Source organism: Anneissia japonica, unplaced genomic scaffold, assembly GCF_011630105.1.
Source record: "Anneissia japonica isolate Jap-2015-1 unplaced genomic scaffold, ASM1163010v1 scaffold287981_len1045443_cov154, whole genome shotgun sequence".
Taxonomy (NCBI): Eukaryota; Metazoa; Echinodermata; class Crinoidea; order Comatulida; family Comatulidae; genus Anneissia; species Anneissia japonica.
Window position 1 is genome coordinate 415,433 of NW_022695194.1, and position 13,960 is coordinate 429,392.

The 13,960-nt window shown below is 34.0% G+C and overlaps 1 protein-coding gene across 1 annotated transcript in view; it reads left to right on the plus strand.

The window, feature by feature from the left end:
- The window catches only part of LOC117101406 (ubiquitin-like modifier-activating enzyme ATG7), a 35,830-nt gene that overhangs the window by 12,157 nt on the left and 9,713 nt on the right, over positions 1-13,960 (plus strand). The window contains exons 10-17 of the mRNA XM_033241383.1: positions 473-563; positions 1,252-1,396; positions 2,023-2,181; positions 3,800-3,857; positions 4,112-4,248; positions 8,515-8,865; positions 10,011-10,126; positions 12,287-12,371. Of these exons, the coding sequence (XP_033097274.1) occupies positions 473-563; positions 1,252-1,396; positions 2,023-2,181; positions 3,800-3,857; positions 4,112-4,248; positions 8,515-8,865; positions 10,011-10,126; positions 12,287-12,371 (1,142 nt within the window). The remainder of the gene's footprint in view (positions 1-472; positions 564-1,251; positions 1,397-2,022; positions 2,182-3,799; positions 3,858-4,111; positions 4,249-8,514; positions 8,866-10,010; positions 10,127-12,286; positions 12,372-13,960) is intronic.

Sequence of the window (13,960 nt, forward strand, 5' to 3'; positions counted from 1 at the left end):
GCTGTTTGTGTTTAGCAGTTTTGCTTTAAGATTGAATGTAATAAAAAGTTTCATGTATATAGATTTATAATAATTAATTAATGTATATAGATTGAATTGAATTGATAGGTCTAAAGTTTGGTGATTTTTTTTGTATATATATCTATATTTATTCCTATTGTAAACTCAAAAGTATTTCAACTTTTGTTGCATTTTGAGTATTTCATACCAAATAAAAAAATAAAATAAATAAATAAAAAACAACTACTTTTAGTGCTTTTATATGTAGCAATAGCGACGAGGGTGTATCCCTATACTGCAGTTTGAGTGCTGACTTGGAGTTCTTCTTTTCTTGTTTTTCCAATTACATCTGCTCACTTGTTTTGCGCATAGAAACTCTTGGATTTTGCGCAATATAAAAGAATAACCTTTAACCTTTATTAATGAAGATTATGGATTCTGATTAACATAAAGTACTTTTTTTTTATTTAAGTTTGTCCAAAATGTGTTGGTTGGGAAAAAAACTCAAAGCAGAAGTTAGCACCGAGAATGGTGAACCTGAGTTCCAGTATGGACCCTGCACGGTAAAAGATTCAAGCAAATTATATAATCCTGATTTTATGTTGATACCGTATGATTATCTGATTGATATAATAAGGACCTCAGTAGGTGAAGTTTGATCAAACTTTTGTCGTGTCTGTCAGAAAATATCTGTTAGTATATACCTCTTCTAGAAATAAATGAAGTTGTATGTTATTTTTGTAATTTATGTGAGTGTGAAACCACTTCAGTTTATTTTTTAAAATCACTACCATAGAGACTTTAAAGCCAGGCTCTGTATAAAATAAAAACTTTCGATACAGTATGTTGTACAACTGATTTTTTTTAAATATCTTGGAAGGTTGTTTGACAAAAAACATGGGAATGGTTTAATAAAATACAACAAACTTTCAAAAATCTGTGTCTTATTACTAATCATTCCCATGTTTTTGGTCAAAAAAAAGTTCTTAGAAAATTCAGTTGTACAGAATATCTGTTTTTTTCTTTCCAGAGCCTAGCTTTAACAACCATTTACAAATTGGGTGCCAGGTGATAAGCAGAATTGTGTCTATTGTTAGTATTTAATCTGATCAAATTTATTGAAATTTATCAGTTTATTTATAATTAGTGATTAAATTAATATGATATGTTGGATTTAATACAGTACCTAACACAGAAATTTGTAAGCTCTGAAAATGATTAAGATCATGTTTTATTTCCCTTGTCTTGCAGACTTGCTGAATCGTCAGTGGACCTCAATTTGAAGTTAATGAGATGGCGTCTGCTGCCCTCTCTTGACCTGGACAAAGTAGCACAAACACGGTGTCTTTTACTTGGGGCTGGAACACTAGGATGTAATGTGGCTAGAAATTTATTGGTAAAGATTAATATACTTATAGATTGAGTAACTTAATTTATGAATTGTAATGGTGGTATAGTAGAGGTCACTTTAATAAACTTAATATTTTTTAATATAATTTATATGTAAATTTATCATGATCACTTTAATTAGCAAGATTGTTGTTGTTGTTCTTTTTGTTGTTGATCCTACTAAAAAATTTTTTATGCATAATAATTTCTTTTGATAAAATTGTATGAAATTTCAATCCTAAGTGAAGATACTAATCCGTGTTACCACAAAAGATACCTTTTACAAAGGATTTTGTTTTTTTGGTTATTGGATAAATCTGATCAATGAAATAAATTAACAATCATTTGTAAATAATGCATTAATAATATACACAAAAGCGCACAGAATCCAGAGGGTAAAGACGTCGGGTAAAACCCACCAGTACTGCGACAATGCAATAGAGTCAATGTAATTTGTAAGAGAATTTTTTTTTTAAATCAGATTTAATAGATAATGCAATAATATTGAAGAAATCATTTTTCAGTCAGCAATACGTATTTTCTCTAAAAAATTTTAGAGTGTGAAAGCTAGTGTGTTTCTTGGTCTTATTTTGTATTAAGAATAATAAAACATACCATGTCGTGTCTTTACAGGGTTGGGGTGTAAGAAACATAACGTTTGTGGACAATTCACGGATATCGTACTCCAATCCGGTTCGTCAGAGTCTGTTTGAGTTTGAGGATTCGCAGGCCGGTGGTAAACCCAAGGCAGAAACAGCAGCAGAGAAACTTAAAAGGATATTCCCAGGAGTGGTAAGTCAGAGGTGTTCATTTCTTCTTAGCTTCTTAAGCCGGGCTCTTACTGCATCTTACGGTGGTCATACGACGAATCCATCTCTGCATTGAATTGGATTGGATTTATACGATGTAAACACCAAGGATAGCCCACGAAAGTCTAGAAGAAGTCTTATATCCAGTTGGTGATTGGGCAGTACACCGGAAGACAATCCCCTACTCTTTTCCGAAAAGTGTACTGCATTCTTTAACGTGGGCCATAATTGCAGACAGAACCAACGGCTTAAACGTATTATCTGAAAGATGTTGCGCTATTGTAGCTTGTATATTTCAGCCCTCCAGCTGAAACACAAGGAGAGGCAGCAATGGGAATTGAACCGGTGACCTAGAGATCTCCACGGTTCAGCGCACATACAGTGGCTACCACCAGATTAGCAGACTGAGCTAAGCTGCTCTCTGAGCACTAGATCATACGACGCCATCTGCTGATTGTCAGTGGTCCAGACTAAATTTGCGTGTTTATAAGCACAACTAAATCTTATATGTGATATCCAGTGAATTAGATATTCATTAACTTTGCTAATACTCAGCCAACCAGTGTCCATCAAATAAACACTGTTTTAAAGAATAATTCATGCAGCATCTAAACACACCAAAAACTGTACTTAAAATGGTAGGTTTTTTGCCAGAACCAGTCACACATTGTTATATATTATTCAATATGAGTAAAGAACAACATTTGTATGCTGGAAATAAAGTATTTTATGACGACCATATTGTTCTTAATTGTCTTTTGCTTGTTTATTTGATGAATGTAATTTTGTGTGTACATATTTGTACAGATAGTATATACATTTATTTGGCTCAATGTAAAGTTACATTTACACTAGACACAACAACGGCATATCATCATGTCGTTTATATTCTTCAACACTAAGCGCATCTTTATCATGTCGTGTCATTATCGTGTCTAGTGTCAATGTAGCTTAACACTGTTACTAACACGGGTAGCCAATTAACAGTTTATATAAACTAGTAACATTAAAAGCATAAACAGTGAAAAATGTCAGGCATGATTTTATAAGTGAAACACAAAATAACAATCTGTTTATTGAATCTAATTTTCTATATTATAATGAATAAAAACTAAAAAATCAAATCAAAATGAAAATGGCACTTCATTCGATAAGTATGTTACACCTCTAATAATAGAGTACTACAGTCTTGTCGTCACAATGCCAGGTGGTGCCCTCTGTCGCCAACCAGACGTTGGTTACCGTCCGTTACACCTGAATAATTTCATAGGCTTTCTGGAATAGGCATTGTAAAATCTAATATTTTACCATCAAAATGTACTAAAAACACAAAAGCTCACATGATATTAGTTATCAAACACACACATTTAATCATCAATTAAAAGTTTACAAAGAAAAACTAAAGTACATCATATTAATAATTACGTTAGAAATTGGGATCAATGGTTTGTCAGTGGAGAAAATGGCATCCGGTTGAATGCATTTTGCAACGATAGCAACAGAGTAGTATTACATGGTATTATGACGTAACACTGTATTACTCTATATGCACGGAAATTAATGTATATTTATTTTATTATGTTAATTTATATATACTTCAGAATGCTGTTGGATATGACTTCTCCATTCCAATGCCTGGACATGCAATAGGAGCGTCAGGTAAAAACATTTTATACCTTGTTTATCAAACCTACCACTAGCCAATATTGATTTCAAATAAAAAATTTTTTTTTTTTTTTGGCCATTTAGTGCACCTGTTACCACAACAAATGGAAATTTCAGAAACAAAAAATAAAAGTTTTTCTTGATTATTCCCGCCGCTGCCTTGAAATCTGCAAAAATAATACATGTATATTTCGTTCTAATTATATAAATTTAAAGCATTTAACTATCGCATTACTACACTGGTTTAGGTGAAGCATTGGATAGGGTGAGGGAGGCAGTTGAGAAACTGGAAGAGCTGATTGGTAGTCATGACGCTGTGTTTCTACTAATGGATACAAGAGAAAGTAGATGGTTACCAACCCTAATAGCTGCTAGTAAGAGAAAGGTAATGCTTTTTGAAATAGATGATGCATGGGCAGATCCAGGATTTGAAAGAGGGAGTTTCAAAATGTTTAAAAAAAAACCCCAAATGAAAGGGAGGTCCGGGGGTCCTCCCCCAGGAAAATTTTGATTCCTAGATGGCTGGAAATGAGCTTTCCCGACTTCTGAGGAGTCTTTTACTGACCTCTAAGATCTTCAAAATTCAAGGTTTTCCCCTCTTGGAAAAAGTCAGGTAGTTTTATCTCATTCTTTAGACTTAGCTAGAGACCGATGAATCGATAGGCCTGAAGAACGCACTTTCGTAGCATAAATTATTATGACGTTGAACCCAAACAGTGTGTATAATTTATTTATTGAAGGCTAGTTGGGCTAAGCCTAATTTTCCTGATCTACCAACCTATGCTTAGGTTGGTTAGCATGCCTTTGTAAGCCAGGACCCATTAGTATTTTGTTACATTTCTTTACAGAGGGGGGTTCGTCCGAAGCCCCTGAATACTCCCCCCAACCCGGGATCCGCCAATGCAATGCTATAGGAATGTATAAACTTCTCTGTAAGACAATAAAAAAAATATATATATGTATTGAAAGAATAATACATACTCCTAGAAATAAAATACACGCCATCGTGCTGGAATTTCAACTTATTATTGGGTCATCATCACAATCATCTTTCTTGATGGTGACCCAATAAAGAGTTGAGATATTTAATCCTAGCAGGATGTTGTGTATTTCGTTTCTTGGAATATGTATGATTTTTGGTTCCTATGCTTTCAAGCAAAGGAAACTTTAGGATACCTTTCGTGGTATATGTATGTATGTATGTGACATGTATGTTTCGCTGTTTTTTTGTAAACAGTACTCCTGGGTGAAGAGAGGCAACCGTAGATAAAGTGCCTTGCCCAAGGACACAAGCGATTTGCATAGCAAGAGTTTCGAACCCCCAACCTCGAGGTTGGGAGTCCAAGCCACAACTGCTTCTAGTTGTTAAAGCCATAACTAATGAAAATGAAAATATCCCCTACCCTTAAAAGACTAGTAAACTGTATGATAAGAGGAAAACATTTATGGAATGTTGTTTACTTTCATTGTCCAACTAACTGTCTTAAATGTGATGGATTGGACTCTAGTGACTTCCCGTGTAGTATGGACAAAAAACTTTATCCACACTCCAAAAACATTCAATTGGTTCGGATAAGGTCTACAGACGCTGCATAGAATTCTGTTGTGGTTTGATAAAAACAAATGATATTTGACAGGATATTTTTCAGATTTTATCGGAAGCTAGACTATGTGTGTACAGTATAGTATGTGAAATCATTGTTGGCTTGGACTCATAGTTAATGTAGGGGCCCCCCACCGGACAGGTCTAGTCTCCCCCCCCCCAAATCAAACAGAGCTCATCGGGCAGCTGGACTAAAACAAATAAAAGAATAGGCCTATGCCAAGCCAACACACGTCTGTCACAGTCTGAGTGTCATTTCTGGCCATCCAGATGTTCCTATTCTTTAATAAATCTCATTTGGAAGGGGAACACCCGTACAAAATCTTCTACATGCTCCAGCCTACAAGCTCTAGTTCCCCTGTCGGACAACTCGTCCCCCAGAAAATATATCCTACAGCCGCCACAGCTACTACACCTTTTTATCATTGGCACTAAACAAGCAGAACAAAAAACCTGATTCCAGGATTAATAATAAAATAATAATAATAATAATAATAATAATAATAATAATAATAATAATAATAATAATAATTTTGGCTTGAATAGCGCATTATGCTAAAGTCTTGATGCTCTTAAAAAAATGAAACTGCCGGATTAACACTTGATCTCTCCCTGGTTTCGTTTGTTGCCGTGTTTACATCACCACAAATACAGTAGTGCAATATTTCACGATTGCCCGCATAGGAACCTGGGCCCTTGCAGAGGTCTGGTTGCTATATCCATTTTTTGCATATGCAATTTCTTTAATAATTTTTTTTTCTATTTCGGTATTTGTTCTTTATGTGTTGCATTGTGTATTTTTTCATAAATGTTTTTTGAATGGCTTACTTATATGAAAATACGAAATGCAATACAATGAATATTATAATTATAATAATAATTATAGGCTTATATAGCGTATATATTGAAAGACCCCAATGCATTTCATGTTATAATTGTTATCCCCCCCCCCCCCCCCCCATTGGATTAAATGCATATGGAACACAAACTCAAGTTTCATGAGGGAGTATTCCATAACATTACAGCAGCCACATCAGCACATAAATTTGGCATTTAACCGTACCAGGTTCCCATTACTCCTGGGTGAATAGAAGCAATGTAGATAAAGTGCCTTGCTCAAGGACACAAGCAAAATGCACAGCGAGGGATTGAACCCCCGACTTCAAGGTTGGAAAACCAAACCATTCCCACTGTGCCAAACCACATCCACATATTATATGTTCTCTAGCTTGATACACTGCCAATTGTTTCTTGCTTTCTCTTTGATAGTCCATTTGTTTGTTGAATTCTTATAACATTCCTTATGTAGGTCTCCCTTTTGACCATTCCCTGTACACTGCATTGTAATATCCATTGTCGGTACAGTATTTCCTATCGCATTTTTAAAACCTTTGTCAATGCTTGCAAGATTTAAGATTTTAGTTTTTCTTTAGGCAGTGTAAATGCAGCGATCCCAAGTCTGCTGGAACTTGCGGGAGTCTCCCGGAAATCGCAACGGCTTCCCGCACTCCCGAAAGCAAGCAAGAATCTCCCGGGAATTAACCCATCTCCGTAAATTCATAATTTTGCATGTTTTCACTGCTTTATTATCAATTTCTGATGGAAGTTAGTGCCGATAGGTACCACTACATGCAGCAAAATAATTTTTTAAAAGAAATCTCTTTAACCCGTGGCGATTTCAAGGGAGGAGTGAATGCCTGGCCCCTAAATATTTTAATGTAATGAAAAAATGAAGTAGTAGAAAAAAAAATTATATTAGTCCGAGAGGGCCATTTCTGCCCATTTTATTTTATTTTTGTTTTATTAAACTTTATTTACCGAGGGTAACCTCAAAACAGCGGTTAGCTGACAATCATGGGGCCCTCGCGTAAAAAAACAACAAAATACAAAACAACGACAAGGAAAAGTTAACAAGAAAAAGCCAAAATACAAACAATATTAAAATATTAAAAATCGATAATATCGGTGGATTTAAAAAAAAAATATATATATATATATATATGTTGCCATATTCATAACTTTTCTTACCTCAGGTCTAACCATGGTGGGGCTGACTTGGTCTAGACCTGTCTCTTATGTCATAATAAACATTATTAAATCATAAATCTATCAGTACACCACATGTAAAATATATGGTTATTGAGGTAAAACCACTGGATGGTTGTCTCGACACTACATATTGCCAATTCATACTATTCTACAGTTTTATTTTATTTTGTTTTGTTTTGTTTATTTTTTTGCTTTATAAATAAAAACTATGAATTGATGACAGTGTTTTTAAAATTTTTTCTACTGTAGTGAAATTAGATTTTCAATTTACATACATTCACCATCCTCTTCCTCTACCTCCATCTAGGTAATAGAAATATAGTAAAGTAAATGAAAAGAAATATTCAACAATTAATTAGGTAGATCAAAGAAAATTATAATTACTGTATTTTCAAATTATTCATAACTTAAAAATAAATAAAGTTAATATCTATATAGTTTATAGTTTTTTTTAAATTAGTTTAAACTTTAAATAATATATCCCACTCCCTGCTGTAAGGTGCATAGAGGTATTTTACATTATACGCTATATAAGTTCACAATTATTATTATTATTATTATTATTATTATTATTATTATTATTGTTATTGTTATTATTTTACTAAAACCTACCTTAAGTTTAACTTAGACATTGGAGAAATTAGAGAACAATTAAAAAAAAATCGATGTTAAGGGGAAAATAACACAAAAGATATTCCTGTTAGAGAACGTAGTACACTCTTCGGAAAGGAGTAGGGGATTGTCTACCGGTGTTCTGTCCAATCACTAACAGAAGGACCCCACTGGAAATAAGTCTTCTTCTAGACTTTTGTGGGCTATTCTGGTGTTTACACCAAATTAATCCAATCCAATACAGTCCCCTAAGTTTGAGTTAGCACTAGTTATTATTATTATTATTATTATTATTATTATTATTATTATTATTATTATTATTATTATTATTATTATATTATCTATTATATTATTATTATCTGATTCACTTCTTGTTTTAATGTACAGCTTGTTATCAATGCAGCGTTGGGGTTTGATACATTCATGGTTGTTCATCATGGACTCAAAAAGCCTAAGGTAGAAGCACCAGCACCAGAACAGACAGTAGCAGAAGGAGCAGGCTCCGCTCTTGCATCTAAAAGTGATGTCATGCCAGGTGGAGGTGCAGCAGCGGAGGCTGATCCAGAGAGAGCTACAGCAGAGGCTAAGCCCAAGGAAGCTACTGGAGCCGAGGCTGAGTCTGAGGGAGCTACAGTGGCAGAAGCCAGGACAATTCCAACATCTAATATCTTGAATACTGTAATCCATGGCCACCAGTTAGGTTGCTACTTCTGTAACGATGTAGTTGCCCCCGGTGATGTAAGTATCCACATCATAAAATTTATAGTGGGGGTAGTACAGTATTACCAAGTTTTGTGATAAAATCTGTAAAAAAAATATTAAAACAGTGATTGGTCAATTATAAAGTATCAAATATTAATTCAAACTTTCTATTAGGTACAGATTAAAAACAATTCATTTTGTGGCTGATGTACAAAATGAACTAAGAGTCCTTAACTGATTAATTGTACGAAATGTCCATCCCCATATTGAATTCTGTTCACATTCATGGGCTGGATCCCCCCCCCCTACAACCTTTTGTTATCTTGGATAGCATTCAGTCGAAAGCTATTAGGATCATAAGTAACCCGCAACTTACTCAGACTTTTTACCCTCTTGCTCATTGTCGGTGTGTTGTAGATCTTTCCTGTTATTTTCAGTGTACCTTTTGTGGCTGCTCTTAAGAATTACAGTCTATCCTCCCTCCACCTAACACTCCGGCCAGAGAGACTAGATTTTCTTTTAATGCTCATTAGTTCAAACTTACACCCACCGCTCTGAATCTTACTCCTCCCCCACTTATTCCTCAAACTTCTTCCCTTTGGATTAAACTTCCTAGTTCCTGTTTCCTGCACATTTTAATCCTAAGACTTTTAGAGCATTGATCAACCTATTTGAATTTTCTCTCTTATAATATTTCCTTTGCATGGTGCCTTTTGATTATAGGTTCGCAATAGTTATATTGTATATTATTGTAGGTGATGAACCTTTCCATGCATTACATACAAAAAAACAAAACAAAAAACAACCAGGTATCTAATATGTTGCAGTAATGGATTTAAGGGGACCCAGCTGGTCCTAGCCCATTCTTAATTTTTCAAAATTATTAAAAAAAAAGTGAAGAAAAAAATGAAAATATATTCAAATTAACTGAGAGTGCCATTTCCGGTCATTTAGAAGTGCCATCTAAATCACCTCAGTCCCAACGTGGACCCTCCATCTGTGAGAGTCCATCACTGGTCTCCTCTATTTCAAATTCCTGGATCTGCAATTGTCATGAATACTGTCCATAGAATTATGGAAGGGATCTATATAGAAACAGTATTATTTTTGCATATGTTGTTATTGTAAAAGCATTTCATTTCTTATTGGCTTGTTCTTATATTTTATATCTGCATTCTCAGTCGACCAAGGACCGTACCCTTGACCAGCAGTGTACCGTGTCTCGGCCTGGAATGTCGATGATAGCAGCAGCCCTTGCCGTAGAGCTTCTCGTAACTATTCTCCAACATCCGTCTGGGTAAGTTACACCTCAAATATTAGTGGGCATAAATATAGGTCAGAGGGCCAAAGTGAATTTTTGATATAACAGTTCTGCACCATTTCTACAAAAAGAGAAACTTCATACACTGCTTTTATACCGCTTTATGTTCAGTTTTAATATTGCTTTTAAATATTACTTTTTAAGATTGGTGTCAGGCAGTTATCAGGGGTTTTCTAGCCAAAGATAGTAAGACAAGCCACACACGTAGGGTAGGGCAACAAAATTTCCGTCAGGCCACATGTAGGCCCACAAGCCGCACTTTGTCCACCTGTGTGGTCTAGTGTAATCAGTAATGGTAATGGTTGTAGACTTACATAGCACATAATACATGGTCTCTATGTGATGTACAGAAAGCAAAAAACAAGATCTATTCTAGTAGGTCACCTAAGCTAACCAAGCTAAAATAAACAACCGAAACAGGCTAACACAGAGGATCCAACACTAACGCACTGTTCACCTGCAGTTTGAGACCACCGACAAGCAGTGGTTAGCAGGTACATGACTCACACATGCTCGAATAGTGTTGGCTTCTGGCCTAGCCTTTCCTAGCAACAAAAAAGAAAATCTAACAGAAAACAGAGACAAATAAAAAGGAAACGAAACGAAAATTGGCATATTAGCATTTTCACATACCCAAGTTTTCCAAATTCCAGCAGGAAAAAATGTTACACTTGGTCCAATGTGTGGAGAAACTTAGACTGCATATCAATTGTACAGACTTTTAGCAATGTTTTTTTTTTTCAGTGTTGATATTATTTTTATCAGTATCCAGTATGAGAACCATGGTACAGATTGTTTTAAATTTAATAATTTCTATGCTCAAGTTGAAACCCCTAAATTTTCATAATTTTTTTTTTTGGGGGGTGGGGGTGGCGGTGGCCCTTCTCTGATCGGACCACTTCTGAAATACTTCGAGCTACGCTCAGCCATGCCAACTTTGCTTTGTCGGGGACATCTGCCCCTCCGTCGGGCAAATCCTGGCGCCACCCCTGCAGGGAAAGTGGCCAATAAAGGCCCGGGCCATAGTTTTGGGTCAAAACTGAATTTTACATTTCTGTGCTCAAGATGATAATTTATATGTGGCAAAGACAAGCCAAACCAGTCACACATCGCAATTCTTGTTTCGGAGATAATAGCAAAAACATGCTGGAATGTCAAAATTTTGCAAATCTATTTTATTGCACTAAACTATCTTTTATATTATCTATACATCATGCTATGCTGTTATTTTCCCCATTTTCAACGTTTAAAACAACAATTCTTAACGATTTGGTGATAGTTTCTGCCTAAGAAATGCCTGAAATCGTAAGCTTTGAAGGCTGATTTTTCAACTATTGTTCTTTAAATAGCTGTATATTTAAATTCCTGTAAACTTCATAACGAAATGTCGGATTTAAATGATTCTTTTACCATTTTATAGCTCTCACTTTACTTTTTAACACTGTATTAATAACTAGTGGTTGTCTTTGCCGCATATGTTATACTGAAAAATGAACAAGTTAATTTTATAACTATTTTTTACATTTTTTGTCATTTTCAGGTAAAAATACATCTTTATGTAAATTAAAATATTTCATTGTTTTAATATTTTTTGTAACCACATAGACTGTGAAGCCATCATTAGGCATTAAAAAATTAAAATGCTAAAACAAAATCAACAGGTTTATTGCAACCCCACTTTGAACCTACCTACCATTGTTATTTATCATTGTCAAATATGTTCATGTATATACGATATGATAATACATCATTGTGATAAATCATTGTCATATATTAATGTATATATGATATGATATGATTAAACATCATTTTAGGGGGAGAACAGCTGCTGAGACCAACTCTATCGATGGACAAATGACGTCTGACACTGCTGCTGCATCGCTTTAATTAATCATTGTCAAATATTATTAATATTTAATGTGATTGCATTTATAAAATATCAACTAGACATTTGGGCGATTGCCAGCATTTTTGGCATCAAACAATGTTTAATGCCTGATAGAGTGAACAGGTTCATTGGAACCCCGCTGGGTGTATTTGTCATTTGTTTGTCGTTGATTTGTCATTGTCATTGATCGTTGTCAAGTATATTGATGCATACATTACAGACATATGATATGATTAACTTCCTTTTAGGGGATACGCATCAGCTGACACCAGCTCGAAGGATGATCACATGACCTCAGAAGCATCTTCACCTCTTGGTCTTGTTCCACATCAGGTAAAAAAACTTTTAACAGATTTTCAAAGTGTATAATAAAGTGTTATTTTCTTGGTTTTTTTTTTTTTTTTTTTTTTTCATATTTCTTATTATTTATATGTCTTGTCTTTGTTTAAATTCTGTAAGTGACAACTTGTTTGCTGTTGAATGGTGAACCAATAAGATAAGAATAAAATATATTGATTCATTCTGGTAGCATTGTGATACGAATAAACAGGGAAAGTGGTCCATGAGGCCAATCAATAGATAAAGGAATTTTTAAAATAATTATGACAAGCACGTCACCCATTTTGTGAATTTTTAAAAAATTGTTTTATTTATTTACTTATTATTTAATAGCATATTTCAAGAGGGAGAGTACCATCCAGCATTGCTGATCATTAGGTTCCCTCAAATAATACATGAAATATAAAACAAGAATCACTTAATTACAGACAAATTTATAAAATTCAGATAGTAAAAATAATCATACATCTAAATATCTATAAAGGCAGTCGCTGGTTTGCCCCAAGACCCTATCTGGGCCTGCCACTGTACCCAACAGGGCCACTAGGCTCCAGACCACTACCATTTATAGCCCTGCTGGTAACATTACGCAAGGGTTAAAGTGCACTCTTCAGGTTGGTTATTTTAAATACGTGTGTATTTTTTTTGGGGGGGGGGGGTAACTCATTGTTACCATGGCAACTGGATTTTTGCAAATTTAAGAATTTTAATATTTGATGTACTTAAATGTACAGATTTTTTTTTTTTTTTTTTAGTTTGTGAGAAAATTAAATTAGTTATAAATACATTATTTAAGAAATCAGATTGACTGGAATTTTGAATGTGCATTAGTTATAAAGAACTTATTGATGTATTCTGAATTTTATAACATTTTTAACATTTTACGTTCATATATAAGATAAGATAACTTTATTGTCCAATATAAAAAATGCAAATTTGTTTTTTTGGCAATATAAGACATATAAACAGATAAAAATGAATAAAAACACGTGAAAGTACAAGATGAGATAAAAACAATTTAAAAATACATGATTCTCAGGCGTTAGTTCCACGGTTTGCCACAAAAATAGAACTCAAATCATGCTTTTATCAGTTATTTTTTAAAATATTATTGATGGTCGTTATAATACTAAACTTGATTAGAGTTTTGCAGATTTATGAATTTTATTAATTGATGTATTTAAATGTACAGACAATACTTTTTTTTCCAGTTTAGGCTAAAATTAATTTACTATAAATACATATTTAAGATATCAGTTGACTGAAATTTTGAATGCGTATTTTGTATAATGAACTTTACTGACGTATTCTGAATTTTATAGCATTTCTAACAATTCGCGTTCATATATTATAGACAAATATACAGTAGAAGTAAAGTATTTTATCACATTTTAAAATCAGGTTTAGTTATTTTATAGATGTGGTTTCCCAGGACTACGCTATACTACAATACAACAGTAAAACACAGTGTTCTCCCAACTGAAAAATTTTTACTGGTAAATTTGTCCATAAAAAATTGCAATGCGCACAATGTGAGGTACGTTACCCCTTTTTAGTTGGGTTAAATGACTTGAAGACACACC